The sequence below is a fragment of the Sarcophilus harrisii genome, chromosome 3, assembly GCF_902635505.1.
Source record: "Sarcophilus harrisii chromosome 3, mSarHar1.11, whole genome shotgun sequence".
Classification (NCBI taxonomy): domain Eukaryota; kingdom Metazoa; phylum Chordata; class Mammalia; order Dasyuromorphia; family Dasyuridae; genus Sarcophilus; species Sarcophilus harrisii.
The window spans coordinates 503,369,611-503,387,288 of record NC_045428.1 but is presented as its reverse complement, the minus strand read 5'-3'; the positions used below and the strand labels follow the sequence as shown (position 1 = coordinate 503,387,288).

Genomic DNA, 17,678 nt, shown 5'->3' with positions numbered 1-17,678 from the left:
CTTGTCTTTGCAAAATCTCTTGAATAAGGCCCTCCTCTCCTCTGATACTGACACTCCTCTAGTGCAGATGCTTACCTCCTCATGCCATGGTTATTACAACACTGCAACAGCTTAATTCATTCATCCATGAAGGACATCATAGTAGCTTATGTGATTTTCCTAAAGCACTGATCATGTCCTTATCTCTCTCCCATTGCCTCGCCAGGAACAAATAGGAAATGTTTTATTTGGCATTCAAAGTTCTTTATAATCCAGTCCCTTCCTACCTTCCTAATCTTGTACTTGTGAAGTTGATTTTTTTGTACAGAAGTATAAAACTTAATACTTATTTTTACTGAATTTCATCTTATTAAATTCAGCCAATGCTCAGCCTATTAAGATGGTTTTGGATACTGTCTCTATGATCCTTTTGCTGTTAGCTGTCCCTCCCAATTTTGTGTCACCTACAAATGAGAAGAGTATACACCATTTATGGTTTTATTTAAACAAGTTATAAATGCACTTAATTGTATTAGTGTGTCTGGTTTACATCTCTCCAACTCATCCACAATAATAGTATGTCTGGTGCATCTGAATTATTGTCTTCAAATATCTAAAAATGGGTTACTATAGAAGAGAAGATTAGACTCATTCTTTGTGATTACAGAAGGCAGAACTGAGATCTGTCTTTGGTTTTCTGGAAGAGCTTCCTGACAATCAGAGCCATCCAGCAAAGGAAGAAGTTTCTCCAGAAAGAAGCAAACATTTAGGTGAAAGTGTTTAAGCACAGGCTGGATGTTCATTTCACTTAATTCATCAATAACCATTTAATAAACTGGCAGCTACCGGTGATACAAATACATCAAACAAAACAATTCTTACCTTCAAAGATGCTTATATTCTGTGGGGCAGAAAACAAGAAAAAGTATATACAGAAACCATATAAGGAAAACAAATACAAAGCAGTCAAATATAAAAGAGTTTGAGAGGATTAATCAAGGCTCCATGGAGAAGCAAGGAGAGAGGGATGCTATGGGACATAAGTAAGGAGAGAACACATTTTGAGTAGAGGGGGAGGGGAGAAACCAGTACAAAGGCACTGGACCAAGAGATAGAGTGTGTGTGTGTACAAGAAAAGGCCATTTTGGCCTTTAAAACAATCCATCAGGGATGCTGTAAAGGAGACAGCAGGCTGAAGTAGATCATCTCCAGAGTCTCTTCCAAGTCTGAAATCCTATGGTCCAGTACTCCCTGCTCTGATAGAGACAAAGTATCATGTAGACAGTGTTGAGTCAAGAAACATAAACCTTAACTAAGAAAGAGATCACGGAAAGTGACCAGAGGGGACTGATCTCATTCCTGTATAGGCTGATTTGCTGGATATTGAGAAGGTTCTACTTCCCCTTCCCCAAGTTCCAGTATCTGAAAATTTTACCACAAGAAATACATTAATTGGTGCAAAAACAATGAACTCCAAGTTTTTAAAAAAAATATGAATAATCCAAATGTGAATTTAAAAAAAATATATTATTACATATCCTGGTGTGAATTTTAAATGTGTGTGTTTGTGTATGAATAACATATCCTAGTGTGAATTAGTTTATTTTGATATAGCAAGCTAAATTAAATTAAATTAAACAATAATTAGGTGCTTACTATGTACAAGATACTGTACTAAGGTATAAGGAATAAAGAGTTCTAAAAGTAGAACTTTACATTCTGCTGGGCAACATTACATATACACAAATGACATTAGATAAGGTAGACAGTAAACTGGGAGATCAGAAAAGACTTTCTGGATGGAGTAGCTCCTAAGGTGAGTCTTGAAGAAAGTTAAGGATTTTAAAAGGTGTAGATGAAGAGGCCTTCTGGCTTTCCCCAACAGTCAAGGCATTTTTTTTCTGGCTGTCCCTATGCCTGGAATATTTTACCTCCTCCACCCTTATTATAGACCTCCTTGACTTCCTTTAAGTCCCACTAAAATCCTTACCTTTTACAGGAAGCCTTCTCTAACTCTCTTAATCCTAGTGGCTTTCCTATGTTGATTACTTTCTATTTATTCTGTATATAATTTGTCTGTATGTATTTGATTGAATGTTGTTTCTCCCATTGTAAGTTCTTTTGAGGGTAGGGACTGTGTCTTTTGCCTATTTTTTGTATTCTTAACACTTAGTATAACATTTAGCACTTAATAAATTCTTATTAACTGAGGGAGTGTTATAGCCACAGGGAAAGGGCAATGAAAAAACAGGCAAGAGATGCAATATCAAGTTAGGAGAACAGCAAGTGGGCCAGTTAGTCTGGTGTAGTGTGTAAAGAGGAGAAATGTGAAATAAGTCTGGAAAGGTATCCTGTATATGGACAGTATATTTTATGTATACAACTGAGCAGTTTGCATTTTATTATAGAGGAAATAGGAAGGTATGAGGGATTCTTGAAAAAAGTGAGAAACCTTTGGTTATTAATGCATTAGAGAGAAAGGGAGGGAAGAGGAAGGAGGAAGGAAATTAATCTGTGATTTCACTGGCATAATTGGAAATTGCTTCTACAAAAATAGACTGGCACAAGTATTGTGATTTCTAGTCTCGAGGTTGTTTGGGACACTAAGAAGTCACCCAACCTGCATACATCAGGGGCAAACATGAATCTATGTCTTCCTGATTATAAGGATAGGCCTCTCCAAGAATGCTGCCATGTTACCTCTTTTGGGCAGCCACATGGCACAATGTACAGTGTGCCAGGCTTGTATTCAGGAAGACTCGAGTTAAAATCTAACCTCAAATGCTTACTAGCTGTGTGACCCTGGATTCGCTTAACCCCTTTTGCCTCATTTCCTCATCTATAAAAATGAGCTGGAGAAGAAAACAGCCAACCATTCTAATATCTATGCCAAGATAATCCCAAATAGAGTCAAGAAAAGTTTTACATGACTGAACAACAAATTAACTCTTCTATACTGTGGAAGCCTATTTTGACAGCTGGATAGAAGACAGATTGGAGAAGTTGCAATCAGGAAGGCTACTGAAATAGTTCAGATGAATGTGCTGAAAGCCTGATTTAGGATAGTGGGGAAATACGATTTAAAAAAATATATTTTATTAATGCTTAGCTTTTTAAACATTCTGGTTACTTTTCAATACCCAGACTCCTGCTCAAAAAAAAAAAAAAATTCTTGCTTATAACAAAGTATAATTAAGCAAAAGGAACCAATGCATTTATTGTGTGTAAGATTATGTTCTTCAGTCTGCAGTTTATAGTTACACAAAGATATTAAAACTCCTTTTTTTTTTTAGTAAAACTGAAAATATTAAGAAATAATATTTTTCTCCAAAAAAACCTTTCCAAGATGCTAGGAAAAGCTCCTTGGAAAAGTGAGAGTGATATATTGAGGAAAGAAAGTCTTTCATTGGAGAAAAGAGTTAAGGGTAATAAAAAAGAATACCTCTTGTCTAGTTCTCTCACTGTGTCTTCACCCATCTGAAATGATGGGTAATAGGACCCATTCTTCTTTACTGAGAAAAAATTAAGATATCTTTGGAAGAGAACAGGTCTTTTAACATCAGAATGAGGTGAAGAGCCTAGGAGAGAATGGGATGGTGACTTGATTACTCAACCAATTTTGGAATATTAATTGAAACTGCATCTCTTAAAAAAGGGATCTTTTCCTTATGAATTAGTACATACAAGACTCTCCAAGTTTTTTAAATTTTCCCATTGGAATAAATTTGGATAAAGAGGATAGGAAAGAAAATTTCTGAGCCTAGAGTACCTCTTAGACTAAGTTAGATGGTGCAGTGGATAGAGTGCTGAGCCTAGAGAGCCAGGAATATCTGGGCTCAAATATGATTGTAAACATTTACTGGAAGGAGATCTTCTCAATCCCCATAATAACTATGTATCAAAGTGTCTGATACAAAGTAGGCTTCATAAAAATATTTGTTTCTTTCTCTCTCTTCCTACTTAGGGAAGGCAAATGTGACTGTTCTGTAGTGGACATAATATGAGGGACACTGAACAGTGGGGGAAAAGGGATGGTAGAGGAATGGCTTCACTAGTTTGTCTAAGGCTATCCTTAACACAGGCACAGTGGAAGAAGATTTCTCATCATTCAGTGACATACTTATCTCTTCCTGGTTTTCTTTACCAATCACATCAATTTTATTTTCTAAACTACAACTCTTACATATCATCTAAAGGAATAGCCTCCTTTACCTTTCAGAAACAACACTATCTTCTTTACTCACGGTGATCACCATTTTTCCCTCTTCACCACCCTCCCCCCTGTTGAATCACCCAATTCTGACCTCCTAGTATATACATGATAAATCTCTGGAGAGCCATCAGGTTTATTCTGATAATTAGTTATACTTATTATGGAGGAAATTAAAATCTGGTCACTACAATATTGGATGTTGATTGAAAGCTGAGGGAAAAAGGATTGAAGACTGCCTTAACCTGTTTTCTATTTCTGAGGTAAAAGTGGGTAAAGGTAGATCTTCTGATCGATAGAGAAAGAAGAGAAAAGGGCGAGATAAGAGAGGAAAGGCAGGGTGTGTTTTGTTGTTTCTGGGGATATTTGTATGCTAAGGCATGCCATGAGCTGAACTCAGGCACTGGGCAGTGATGATGCTGTGTCATAAGGTCAGTAAATACTTTCTCTTTAATAGCAGCTTTTGAATTTTTTCTTTGTATCCCCAGTTCTAAGTACAGAGTGAGCACTCAGTAGTTATCAAAATTTTAATAAAACATTTAATTAATGTTTGTTGATCATTTGAAACTTTTATGTTCTCTCAGCTATTCCTGAGTTAGAGATTAAGGGATCCTTACATTTGTCTCTGTTGCTCATTTGCTGTGTGATCTTGGGCTTATGTTCTACTTCTTTAGGTCTCAGGTTCCTCATTTGTAAAATGAGGTGGCTTGCCTGTGTTACATTATGCAAAATATAAGCCAAACACCTCATTTTACAAATGAGTTAACTTTTAACTTTAATATTCTAGGATAACTCCGACCAGATAAGAAGCTGTTCTGTTCATAAGTACAACACTGGCCCCCCTGTCACATTCTCTGCAAGAGATGACAAGGTAGAGGGTCAGATCTGAGCTGTCAGGTCAGAAGGTGGGGGTTCAGGGAAAAGCTGGGTGAGAACCCTCAACAGCTATAAGGAAAGTAAGGAGCCTGGATGTCAGCCGCCTCATCAGTGGCCTAGACGACATTGAAGGCTTGTTTCCTTGCTTATTGAAGGGCCTGTAACTTTTGCTTTTGGTGTAAGGTTTTAAGTTTGTGGGATAGCTCAAGTCCCTAAGAGGGTCTATCCCTAGAGAGGGGCCTGAGGAACTCTAATGGATCCTTAGAATCACCTCTCCTCTCCAAAGCGAAGGGCATTTTAAGCTCTTTTTAAGCTTCTTTTGTTTCTGTTAGGACAATCTATTTCCGAAGTCCCTGATAACAGTGTAAAAGCCTATATGACTTATACACACTTAGACAAAATCAAATGAGATATCTCTCCTGCATGGGATGTACAGAGTCCCTTACAAATATTCTATAAACAGAAAAACAAGCCAACATATTATGTATCTGAATGAAAAATCACATGTTAGGGAAAAAAAATTTAAAGGTGCAGAAGGCAGGGAATAGATGAGTATATTAGACCTGATTGTAATGCTAATAAGGACCAGCTGCCTAGAAGGGACAGTTTCAAAGGTATTGTCATTTTTCCTCTCCTCTTCTGTGGAAGAGAAGACTAAATGGAGGCCTGACCAATCTTTTCAAGCATCTGCAGGGCTAGCATGAGAGTAGGGATCAAACTCATCTCTGGGGCCCCAGAGAGCAGGTCTAGGAGCAATGAGGGGAGATAATAGGGGAGCAGATTTTGATCCAGTATGAGGTACAACTAATGGCTGCAGTGGATTTCCTTTTCATGTAAAGGATAGACCAAATGACTGATGATGTTTCCCACAACTTCAAAACTCAGTGAGCCATCAGAGCTGGCTCACAGTGGAAAGGGCTGCTCTGATGGGGAGAGGATGTCCTGGCTGAGGTGGTATTCACTATTATTATTAGGAAGTAAAGGCAGGAAGAAAACTAAGAAAAAATACTACAAAGGAGACTCATATGTAAGGAAGTTGGAATCAATGATCTTTTAGGATCCTTGCAACCCAGATTTTACTACTTCTGGATTACTGAATAGCAGAATACTTCCAAGATCATACCTTTTCTTAACATCTCTTATATAGTGAAAAATGCCCTATAGGGAAGTAGAAGAGGAAAGGGGAAAGGAAAGGGGGAGGCTAATAGAAGGGAAAACAGAAGTAGAAGAGAAAAGGGTTGTAAAATGTGAGGGGAGATTGAAAGAGGTGGTAGTCAGATGCAAAACACTGGGGAGGATGGAAAGGGGAAAAGGAAAGAGAAAAGTATTAACTTGGGGAAAATAAAATGGCAGGAAATACAGAATTAGTAATTTTAATTGTGAAAGTGAATTGGATGAACTTTCCCATAAAACAGAAGCAGACAGCTGACTGGATTCAAAGTCAGAATCCTACAATATGCTGTTTACAAGAAACACATGTGAACCAAGAGATACATACAGAGTAAAAGTAAAAGGCTAGAGAAGAATCTATTATGCTTCAGCTGAAGTAAAAAAAAAAAAAAAAAAAAAAAAAAAAAAAAAAAAAAAAGCAGGGGGAGGGATCCTGATCTCAGAAAAAACAAATGCAAAAATAGATCTAATTAAAAGAGATAAGGAAGGAAATTACATTTTACTAAAAAATGCCATAGATAATGAAGTAATATCAATACTAAACATATATGCACCAAGTGATATAACATTCAAATTCCTAGAGGAAAGTTAAGAGAGCTGCAAGAAAAAATAATAGCAAAACTATACTAGTGAGGATGTCAATCTTGTATGATGAAAATGAATTTAGGAGCAGTTTTAGAATTCTTTCTTTTTCAGCCCTACTCTTGGTGGGCAGTAGGTGCAGGGACTAATCCTACTTGCTTTAATTAGTAGGATATGGGATGTAAGAGAGCTAAAGTGGTATAATACTGAGTTATACTTCTCAGTCCCAGATTGGTTTTTCATCAACCATTTTTCTCCCTTATTAAGGATTGCAGGGATATTAGTTTTCTGTTCCATTCCCTATTGTTTTTCATCTCCACCAAGAAAACAATATAGTTTCTTTCTTTTTTTTTTTTTTTAGTATGCCTATCATTTAAAAAAATAATTATAACTTTTTATTGACAGTACATATACATAGGTAATTTTTTTAAATAACATTATCCCTTGCACTCACTTCTGTTCTGACTTTTGCCTTCCCTCCCTCCATCCCCTCCCCTAGATGGCAAGCAGTCTTATACATGTTAAATGTTATAGTATATCCTAGATACAATATATGTGTGCAGAACCAAACAGTTCTCTTGTTGCACAGAAAGAATTGGATTCAGAAGGTAAAAATAACCTGGGAAGAAAAACAAAAATGCAAACAGTTTACACTCATTTCCCAGTGTTCCTTCTCTGGGTGTAGCTGCCTCTGTCCATCATTGATCAATTGGAACTGAGTTAGATCTTCTCTTTGTCAAAGATATCCATTTCTATCAAAATACATCCTCGTACAATATTGTTGTTGAAGTGTATAATGATTTCCTGGTTCTGCTCATTTCACTCAGTATCAGTTCATGTAAGTCTCTCCAAGCCTCTCTGTATTCATCCTGCTGGTCATTTCTTACAGAACAATAATATTCCATAACATTCATCTACCACAATTTACCTAACCATTCTTCAGTTGATGGACATCCATTAATTTTCCAGTTTCTAGCCACTGCAAAAAGGGCTGCCACAACATTTTGGCACATACAGGTCCCTTTCCCTTCTTTAGTATTTCTTTGGGATATAAGCCCAGTAGTAGCACTGCTGGATCAAAGGGTATGCACAGTTTGATAACTTTTGGGGCATAATTCCAGATTGCTCTCCAGAATGGTTGGATTTGTTCACAATATATTTTCACAAAATCTCCCCCATCATACTATTCCTGAAGAAAATACTTGCACTAGAATTCTAAGATGAAATAGTTGCAGGATTCTATACCAAGTGTTCAGCAAAATAAACATAAAGTAAACAAAACAAAACAGCCTGAGACTTAGTAGAATGGGATCTGTGATTGAAAAGTAACTGAAAGGATATATTTTATCCAAAAGGAACAGAATAGACAACAGAAGCAGGGAGCAGCATCATTTTTGATTAAGAAAATATACTCACATGAAAAACTCTAATAATGAGAAAGAAACAGCATGTTGGAAATAATTGGGGGAAGGATCAATGGAAGGAGAAAAACAGTCATGGGAAAATTATGATGGGAAAATACTATAAATCACTCATCCAGAAGAAAGAGATGAGGATCACCTTTTGGGCTCCTTTTTTTCTTAGAAGTTATAGGGACATAAAGCAAAAATAATTCAGTTCAACATTTATTAAACTCCTACAAATATGCTCAAATTACAAAGATGAAAAATTACATAAGACCTGTTCTAAAAAACCTTACAATCTAGTACAGATGAAATAACATATATAAAAATAAGTATTAGGTAGAATGTGATAGAAGCAAAGAAGAGATCCAACAAAACATGAGAGGGAAAGATCACTGTGGGATTAAGAAAAGGTTGATGGAGATGGTGCAAGAGAGTTGGGCTTTGAAGGAAAGAAAGATTGTGTAGGGAATGTGTTCTAGGCATGAATAATTCAGAGAGAAGAGGACATGATGAAATCATGAACTATCTTAATTCAGTTTCACTAAGTGGCAGAACTAGAGTAATAATGGACTGAGAGAATTGGGAGAGCTTGATTGAGAGGCTGAATATCACAATGAGAGTAGAGAGCAGGTTGAAAAGTAGTCATGGAGGGTCAGGAAGATGATCAGAGAAAGAAATTTCAGAGTACTGGTTTTTGAAAGTGGAAGACTTCAAATGAGGTTGAAGTCTAAGGTGTCACTAAAGATAGAGGTCATGGGGGTTGAAAATATCAATGAATTTGAAGGCCTCGGTATTAAAAGGATCATCAATACATGTTAATTATATGTATCTAAATTTGAGTAATCCTACAGAAAAGGAGTAAACCAAAATTCTGTTATATTTCAGAGGAAAATCTAGATTTCCATAAATTAATGCAAAGGGTCTGGCCTGAAAACCAAAGCAAAATCTCTCAGAAATGATGGGGTAGGATAAAGTAATAATTCATCCATTTCTGAGACTAGGTTTTGACTGCTAGGGAATGGCAATTTAGGGGTATCTTTATCCCTTCCTTCACTATTTTTGTGGACCATCATCTTAAGAGTGACCTGTGTTTAACAATGGAGAAAAATGGGAATAATTCAGAAGAGTTCACAAAATCTCAGTGTTAGAAGGGACCTCAGAGGTTATAAAGTCCAACTTCATTCTGAACAAGAATCTACCCCATCACACACCCAATAAGTATACAGCCTTTTTTTTTGAAGACCTCTAGCAAGGCAGAGATTAATTACTACCTTTTCTATTTTTGGATAGCTCTAATTATTAGGAAGGTTTTCCTTAGATAAAGCTTAAATCTTCCTTTTTGTGACTTCTATCTTTCTCAAGGTTCTGCCTTATAAGGCTAAGTAGAACCAGTTTGGCCCCTTTTCCACAGTTCATATTGACATTTATCCTATCTCTCCTCAGTTGTCTCTTCTTCAAGTTGAACATTGATATTTCCTTTATCTAATTATATGGCATGTTTGTGAGGTCTCTCACCATTCTTAAGTACCATGCTTTCTAACCTAGCAATGTCCTTTCAAAGAGGTGGTGCCTAGAATGAGCCAGCTGTGTTCTGACCAGGCAGACCGAATACAGCGGGACTTCTACTTCTTAATATAGTTTAAGTTCATATTGAATTTTCTGGGTTGCCACATTATATTCTTGATTCATACTTAAAATGCAGTTCACTAATACTTTTTTAGACCAACTTTTTAGTAAAGATTGCACCATTTAATCTGTGTGAAGATGACTTTTTTGGACCCAAGGTAAAACTTCATTAGACCCTCTTCAGACCACCTACATACCAGATAACCCAACTGTTAATAAGTACCAATCTTTGAGTATGACTACACAACCAGCTCCAAATTCATCTAACTATGCCATTATTTGTCCTCCATTTCTCCACTGTTCAGAAGAATATTCTTTGTCAAAAAATTTAGGAGGGCAGGGTTAAGGTGGGATCCCAGGAAGTAACACAGTCTATTGCCAAAAAGGGAAGGGAAAGAAGAAGGGGGGAGTGACTATCCTCCTAGCAGGTTTGCACCTAGAAGTGACCTTTAATTCCTGACTTATTTCATCCCTTTTATCCTTGCTGTTGTCAAGACCTGTCAATTTCACCTTTGCATCATCTATCCAACTCAAACCCTCCTCTTCTCTGAAACTTCCACCACTTTCATGCAGGTGCTCATCAGCTCACTCCAGGACTACTGCAATAGCCTGCTGGTGGGTCAACCTGCTTTAAGTCACTCCGCGCTCCACTTCATTTCCATTCAGTCATTAAGCATTTTCCTAAAATGCAGGTCAGAGCACATCTTCTTTCTACTCAGTGAACTCCAGCGACTTCTTGTTGCCTCCAGGAACAATACAAAATGTTATGCTTGGCATTCAAGGCCTTTCATAACTTAGTCCTTTCCAACTTTCCAGTCTTCTTATACTTTACTTTTCACCACTTATTCTTTGATTATTCAATATTTTTCTTCTGTTTCACAAATAAAATATTCTATCTCTTGACTCTAGGCAAGTCTGGAATGTTCTCCTTCTTCTGCTTATAATTACTGACCTTCCTGGATTCCTTTAAGTTTCACCTAAAATCCTACCTTTCATAGGAAGCCTTTCTCAATGATCTTCTTAATTTCACTATCTTCCCTCTGTTAATTATTTTCTATTTATTCTACACATACCTGGCTTTGTAAATACTCATATGCTGGTTGTCTCTTCCATTAGATTGTGAGGTCCTTGAGGGTAGGGACTGTCTTTTGCCTCTTTCTGTATCAACAGGGCTTAGTACCATACCTGGCATACAGCTTTTAACAAATACTGACTGATTGCTTGATTGATGGGGAAGCAAAAGTAATTTCTCTGGCTACTCAGTTATTTGCTTAAGATGCTGGGTTTTTTTTTTTTTTTGGTAACTTTTTATTTACAAGTTATATACATGGCTAATTTTACAACATTGACAATTGCCAAACCTTTTGTTCCGATTTTTCCCCTCCTTCCCCCCACCTCCTCCCCCAGATGGCAGGTTGACCAAAACATGTTAAATATGTTAAAGTATAAATTAAATACAATATAAGCATACATATCCTAACAGTTATTTTGCTGTACAAAAAGAATCGGACTTTGAAATTGTGTACTATTAGCTTGTGAAGGAAATCAAAAATGCAGGTGGACAAAAATAGAGGGATTGGGAATTCTATATAGTGGTTCATAGTCATCTCCCAGAGTTCTTTCACTGGGTATAGCTGGATCAATTCATTACTGCTCTATTGGAACTGATTTGGTTCATCTCATTGCTGGAGATCAAAATTGATCATCATATAGTATAGTTGTTGAAGTATATAATGATTTCCTGGTCCTGCTCATTTCACTCAGCATCAATTCATGTAAGTCTCTCCAGGCCTTTCTGAAATCATCCTGTTGGTCATTCCTTACTGAACAATAATATTTCATAACATTTATATACCACAATTTACCCAACCACTCTCCAACTGATGGGCATCCATTCATTTTCCAGTTTCTGGCTACTACAAAGAGGGCTGCCATAAACATTTGTGCACATATAGATCCCTTTCCCTTCTTTAAGCTTTAAGATGCTGTTTTTAGGGGAAATTACATTCAGAGACCTAACCAAGAACCCTTATCTCTCTGTAGTGGAAACACTCCTTTTCATCCCCTCCCGTAACTGCCCCTTTTATACATTCTCTGAATCTTCTGCTGTCCCCATTCCCCTCAGTGCCTTTATTCATGATACTCCAATGACATCCTGCCCTTTCCTTCTTTCAAGTCCAGTCCCAATCCCACCTCTTTCACAAAACCTTTACTGATCACAATACAGCCCCAGAGCCCAGGTCGTGACTTTCCTTCTTGGATCTCAAATAGCTCTTTGTTTTATACCTGACTAATGCATCTTTTTTTTTTTTTTTTTTTAAATAATAACTTTTTATTGACAGAACCCATGCCAGGGTAATTTTTTTACAACATTATCCCTTGCACTCACTTCTGTTCTGATTTTTCCCTCCCACCCTCCACCCCCTCCCCTAGATGGCAAGCAGTCCTATATATGTTGAATATGTCATAGTATATCCTAGATACAATATATGTGTGCAGAACCAAACAGTTTTCTTGTTGCACAGGGAGAATTGGATTCAGAAGGTAAAAATAACTCGGGAAGAAAAACAAAAATGCAAATAGTTTACATTCATTTCCCAGTGTTTTTTCTTTGGGTATAGCTGTTTCTGTCCATCATTGATCAAGTGAAACTGAATTAGGTCTCTTTGTCAAAGAAATCCACTTCCATCAGAGTACATCTTCATACAATATCGTTGTTGACGTATATAATGATCTCTTGGTTCTGCTCATTTCACTTACCATCAGTTCATGTAAGTCTCTCCAAGCCTTTCTGTATTCATCCTGCTGGGCATTTCTTACAGAACAATAATATTCCATAACATTCATATACCACCAATTTACCCAACCATTCTCCAATTGACGGGCATCCATTCATTTTCCAGTTTCTAGCCACTACAAACAGTTCTGCCACAAACATTTTGGCACATACAGGTCCCTTTCCCTTCTTTAGTATCTCTTTGGGATATAAGCCCAGTAGTAGCACTGCTGGATCAAAGGGTATGCACAGTTTGATAACTTTTTGGGCATAATTCCAGATTGCTCTCCAGAATGGTTGGATTCGTTCACAACTCCACCAACAATGCATCAGTGTCCCAGTTTTCCCACATCCCCTCCAACATTCATCATTATTTTTTCCTGTCATCTTAGCCAATCTGACAGGTGTGTAGTGGTATCTCAGAGTTGTCTTAATTTGCATTTCCCTGATTAATAATGGTTTGGAACACTCTTTCATATGAGTGGTAATAGTTTCAATTTCATCATCTGAAAATTGTCTGTTCATATCCTTTGACCATTTCTGATTAATGCATCCTAACAATATAATGCTGTGTCTTTTATTTCCCTACTAGACTACAAAGTTCTTCCTACAGTATATACTTGATAAATGTTTGTTAAAGGAATGAGAGGAAAGAAATTTCCATAAATTTGAACAGATCTCCTAATTAAAGAGCTGCCAATACTGGCCCAATGATACCAATTGTTTAAAAAAAAAAAAAAAAGGTGCTATCAGTGCTTAAGAAAGAACTAGAATTATTTCTAAGGTAAAGTTCTGGAAACCTTTTTACAAGTAGGCTTCACTTTTAAAAATTACACCAAATTTCTCCACTCAGCTGATATAATAATGACAAATAAAAAATTAAAATTTATTTCTCTTCTTTCCTTGTTCACTCATATGGGGAGGGCAATCCAGTTATTATTACTATTGTTGATTGTTTAAGTTATAAAACAGCATGCGATTATATTTATAACAAAATAAGTATTAAACAAATATGGAGGGGAAAAAATGATTTAATGGATGAGGGAGAAATTGAGGTGCCTCTAGGACATATCACATTAAAGGTATGATTAATTCGAGAGGAATGGAAACCAAAGACCAAATGATTACCTCGGTTCCGGTTTCTCTCCAGTCCCAGGACCGACTGCCCCCTGGCCACACTTTGCAGTCCTTGTAGGTTGTGCTACAACCTTGGACCTTCATTTGACCCCAAGAAAGGGAAGCGATTTTGGGGGAAGACATACTGGAGATGAATCAAAACCTGAAAAAGTCAGAGATGCTATCAGTTAAGGTTTAAGCATATCCCAGAGAAGGGAGATAAGCAGCCTATAATATATGATTTAATAGGAGGTATTACAGGATCATAAAGCTCAATGGGATCTTAGAGTTCATTTAGTCTGTCTAACTCCTTATTTTACAAATGAGATCACTGAAACTCTGAAGGATTCAATGACTTCTTTACCTTTATTTTTAATATAACTTTATTATTTTTTCTCAATTTACACATTTATTTTCTCCCTTCTACTCTTCAATTTAAGTAAAAATAAAAATCACATAATAGGCATAGTCAAGCAAAACAATCCCTATTGTTAACAATGTTCAAAAATGTATGTGTTCTTTTTTTCTAAAATATATATATATAATATTAATTATAATTATAATATATATTTATATATATATATATATATACATACATATATACATATATATATATGTTAAAGATTTTAAGCTCCAAATTCTATTCTTCCCTTCTTCAGTCTCCTCCCTCCTCCCTGGATAGTAAGCAATCCAATAAAACGCACACATGTACAATCATGTAAAACTTTTCCACATTATTCATTCTATTCAAAAAGATTCAAACAGGGGCAGCTATATAGTACAGTGGATAGAACACCAGCCCTGAATTCAGAAGGACCCGAGTTCAAATCTGGTCTTAGAGACTTCTTAGCTATATGACCTTGGGCAAGTCACTTAACCCCAATTGCTTCAGCAAATTTAAAAGAAAAAAAGGAAGACTTGAACAACATGTGTAAGAAAGAAAGAAAAGAAGGAAGAAATTCAAATGATATATTTTTTTCTCTGGAGGTGAATAGTATGTTTCATCATGAGTCTTTTGGGATTATCTTGGGATTGCTGAGAATAGATGTCATTCACAATTCTTCATTAAGCAAAATTGCTGTTATTGTGTACAGTGCTCTTCTGATAATGCTCACTTTGCTTTGTATGTCTTCCCAGGTTTTTCTTGAAATCAGCCTGCTTGTCATTTTTTATAGCACAATATATGCAATCATATATTGTGGTTTGTTTAGCCATTCCCTAATTGACGGGCAACCCACCCCTGGATTTCCAATTCTTAACCACCACCACAAGAGCTACTATAAATATTTTTGAATAAATGGGGCCTTTTCCCTTTTTTTGGATGTGTTTGGGATACTAACAGTGGTATTGCTAGATCAAATGGTATGCAGTTTTATAGTCCTTTGGACACAGTTTCAAATCTCCCCAGAATGGCTGGATCAGTTCACTACTCCATCAACAATACCATGTTTTCCCACATCCTCTCCAAGATTTATCATTTTCCTTTTTTGTTACATTAGCTAATCTGATAAGAATTAGGTGGTACTTCAGAATTGTTTTAATTCACCTTTCTTTAATCAATAGTGATTTAGAGAAATTTTTCATATGACTATGGATCAATTTCATCCAAAATTTCCTGTTCAACTATTTATCAATTGGGGAATTACTTGTAGACTCACAAATTTGACTCAGTTCTCTGCATTTTTGAGAAAGGAGGCCTTTGTACTTGCTGCAATATTTTTATCCAGTTTTCTGTTTTTTTTTTTTTTTTAATTTTGAATGCATTGGTTTTGTTTGTGCAAAAACTTTTAAGTTTATATTATCAAAATTATCTATTATATAAAACTCCCTCTATCTTATTTGATTCTAATTCTTCCTTTATGCATAGATATGAGATAAGGAGATGAATTTAGGTAGATTTTCAAATTTTTTATATTATCTTAGCCTATATTTAGAGCAATTAATATTTTTCCAGTTGTTTAGAACTGACTTTGTATGAAAAGTATTTTGTAATTGTGTTCATATACTTCTCAGGTTTCTTTTGGCAGATAGATGCCTAAGTGTTTTATATGTCTACAATTATTTTAAGTGAAATTTCTATTTCTGTCTTTTGTTGCTAGAGTTTGATGGCAATATGTAGAAATGTTGATGATTTATATTGTGTCCTATAATTTTGCTAAATTGTTAATAATTTCAATTAATTTTAGTGGACTCTTTAAGTATGCCATATTATCTTCAAAGAGACATTATATACTTACATACAGATATATCACTAAGAAATTTAGTATAATCTTCCTTTTTTTATTTCATCTAAGTTGGCATAATAGAATAAATTCTTTAAATATCTAATAGAATTCTCTTGTAAGTCTATGTAGTAGTCTTGAGTTTTTTCCCTCCCTTTGGGAGCTCATTTATCACTTGTTCAATATTTATTGTTCTAAGCTTGAGTTATTTAAATTATTTCTTATTATGTGAATTGGAGCATTTCATACTTTATAGTCTTTCCTTTTAACTGTCAAATCTATTGGCATGTAATTGGGCAAAGTAGTTTCTAATAATAATTTTCTTTTTTCTTTTATTTGTTGATTTCTCTTTAATCATCTTTGATAATGGCCAATTTGATTTTCACTGCTTTTAATCAGAAAAAAAGATTAGCTACTGACAACTCACTAGCTAATAATTCATAGAAAAATATATATTAAAAAATCAGCTTCTCATATTATAGATTTAAATTTTATTTTCAATTTTGTTAAAGTTCTTTGATTGTTGACTGTGCATTCCAATATTTAATTGGGTTTATTTGACTGGGTTTTCTACGTTGTTTCCCTATTATCCTATGCTATTGACTGAGCTGTTCTTTTCCCATTTGGTTTTTTGTTTTGTTTGGTTTAACAATGTAAAATTTCCCTTAAGGATTATTTGGACTGTATCCCAAAAGTTTTGTTATATTGTCACATTGTCCTTTTCTTTGATGAAATTTTTTTTATTTCTTCTATGATTTTGTTCTGTTACTCATGAATCCTTCAGGATTGAGCTAGTTTCCAATTAATTTTTAATCACTACTAAATGATCCTTTATCGAATATAATTTTCATTTTGTTGTGCTCAGTAAAGGAATTTCTCTTGGAAACTTTTCCTAAATCTTAAAAATTACTACAGTATAGGGGTCCAAAGAGGAAGTTTGTATTGTGCAATAAGGAAGTACAAAGGCCTTGAAGCCTGAGATCCTTGGATGTATTTTTTTATGAACAGTGTGGACAGCCTCAAGAGTGGAAGCTCTGGTCGCATTGAGATCACATCATCAACGGAGGCATCTCCTTCTCTAATTGGTTATGTGTGTGACCTCATAGACCCTATATAAGCCGTGGGGACCAGGAAATAGGTGTTCATTAGGAGTACAAGGGAGTTTACTAGTAGTCAGAATGAGGTCAGTAAAGGGCAGGATGTGAACACATGGAATAAAGATCTTGAGCTTGCATGCCGCTGTCCTCAGATTCTTTATTGAATGTGAGAACCACTGCTTGGTGAGGTGGTGGCCAGGGATCTCTGAAGACCTCTGAGATAATATTGGTTAAAGAACCACTGTGGGAGGTAGTGGCCAGAGATTTTCTATATGCCTGGGAATTAGACATGACTGGTAACTGTAGCATGTGGGTGGGAGGAGCTATACTATAAGCTTCTCCCAAAAGAGCTTTTGCTTATGGGGATCCAAGTATCAATTTTTACAATACTGTTAGTTAAAATATCTTGGCATTATTTTGAAAATAGTTTTGACCTTCTGTGGATCCCTTGAATGGGTGGCTGGGGATTCCAAGTTGTCCTTATATCATTCTTTAAGAACCAATGGCCTAATACATGGTCAGTTTTTGCAAAGGCATGACAACAACTGAGATAGATGTATATATTCCCTTCTATTCCCTTCCAAAATCACCAAAGATTTACTATATCTTCTAATTTTT

The 17,678-nt window shown here is 35.8% G+C and overlaps 1 protein-coding gene across 3 annotated transcripts in view; it reads right to left on the bottom strand.

The window, feature by feature from the left end:
* The window catches only part of AAMDC (adipogenesis associated Mth938 domain containing), a 41,405-nt gene that overhangs the window by 12,486 nt on the left and 11,241 nt on the right, over nt 1-17,678 (bottom strand). For all 3 annotated transcript variants that reach the window (XM_031961515.1, XM_031961514.1, XM_031961513.1), the window contains exon 2: nt 13,754-13,904. In XM_031961515.1, coding sequence (XP_031817375.1) covers nt 13,754-13,885 — 132 coding nt within the window. In that variant the 5' untranslated portion in view covers nt 13,886-13,904. The remainder of the gene's footprint in view (nt 1-13,753; nt 13,905-17,678) is intronic.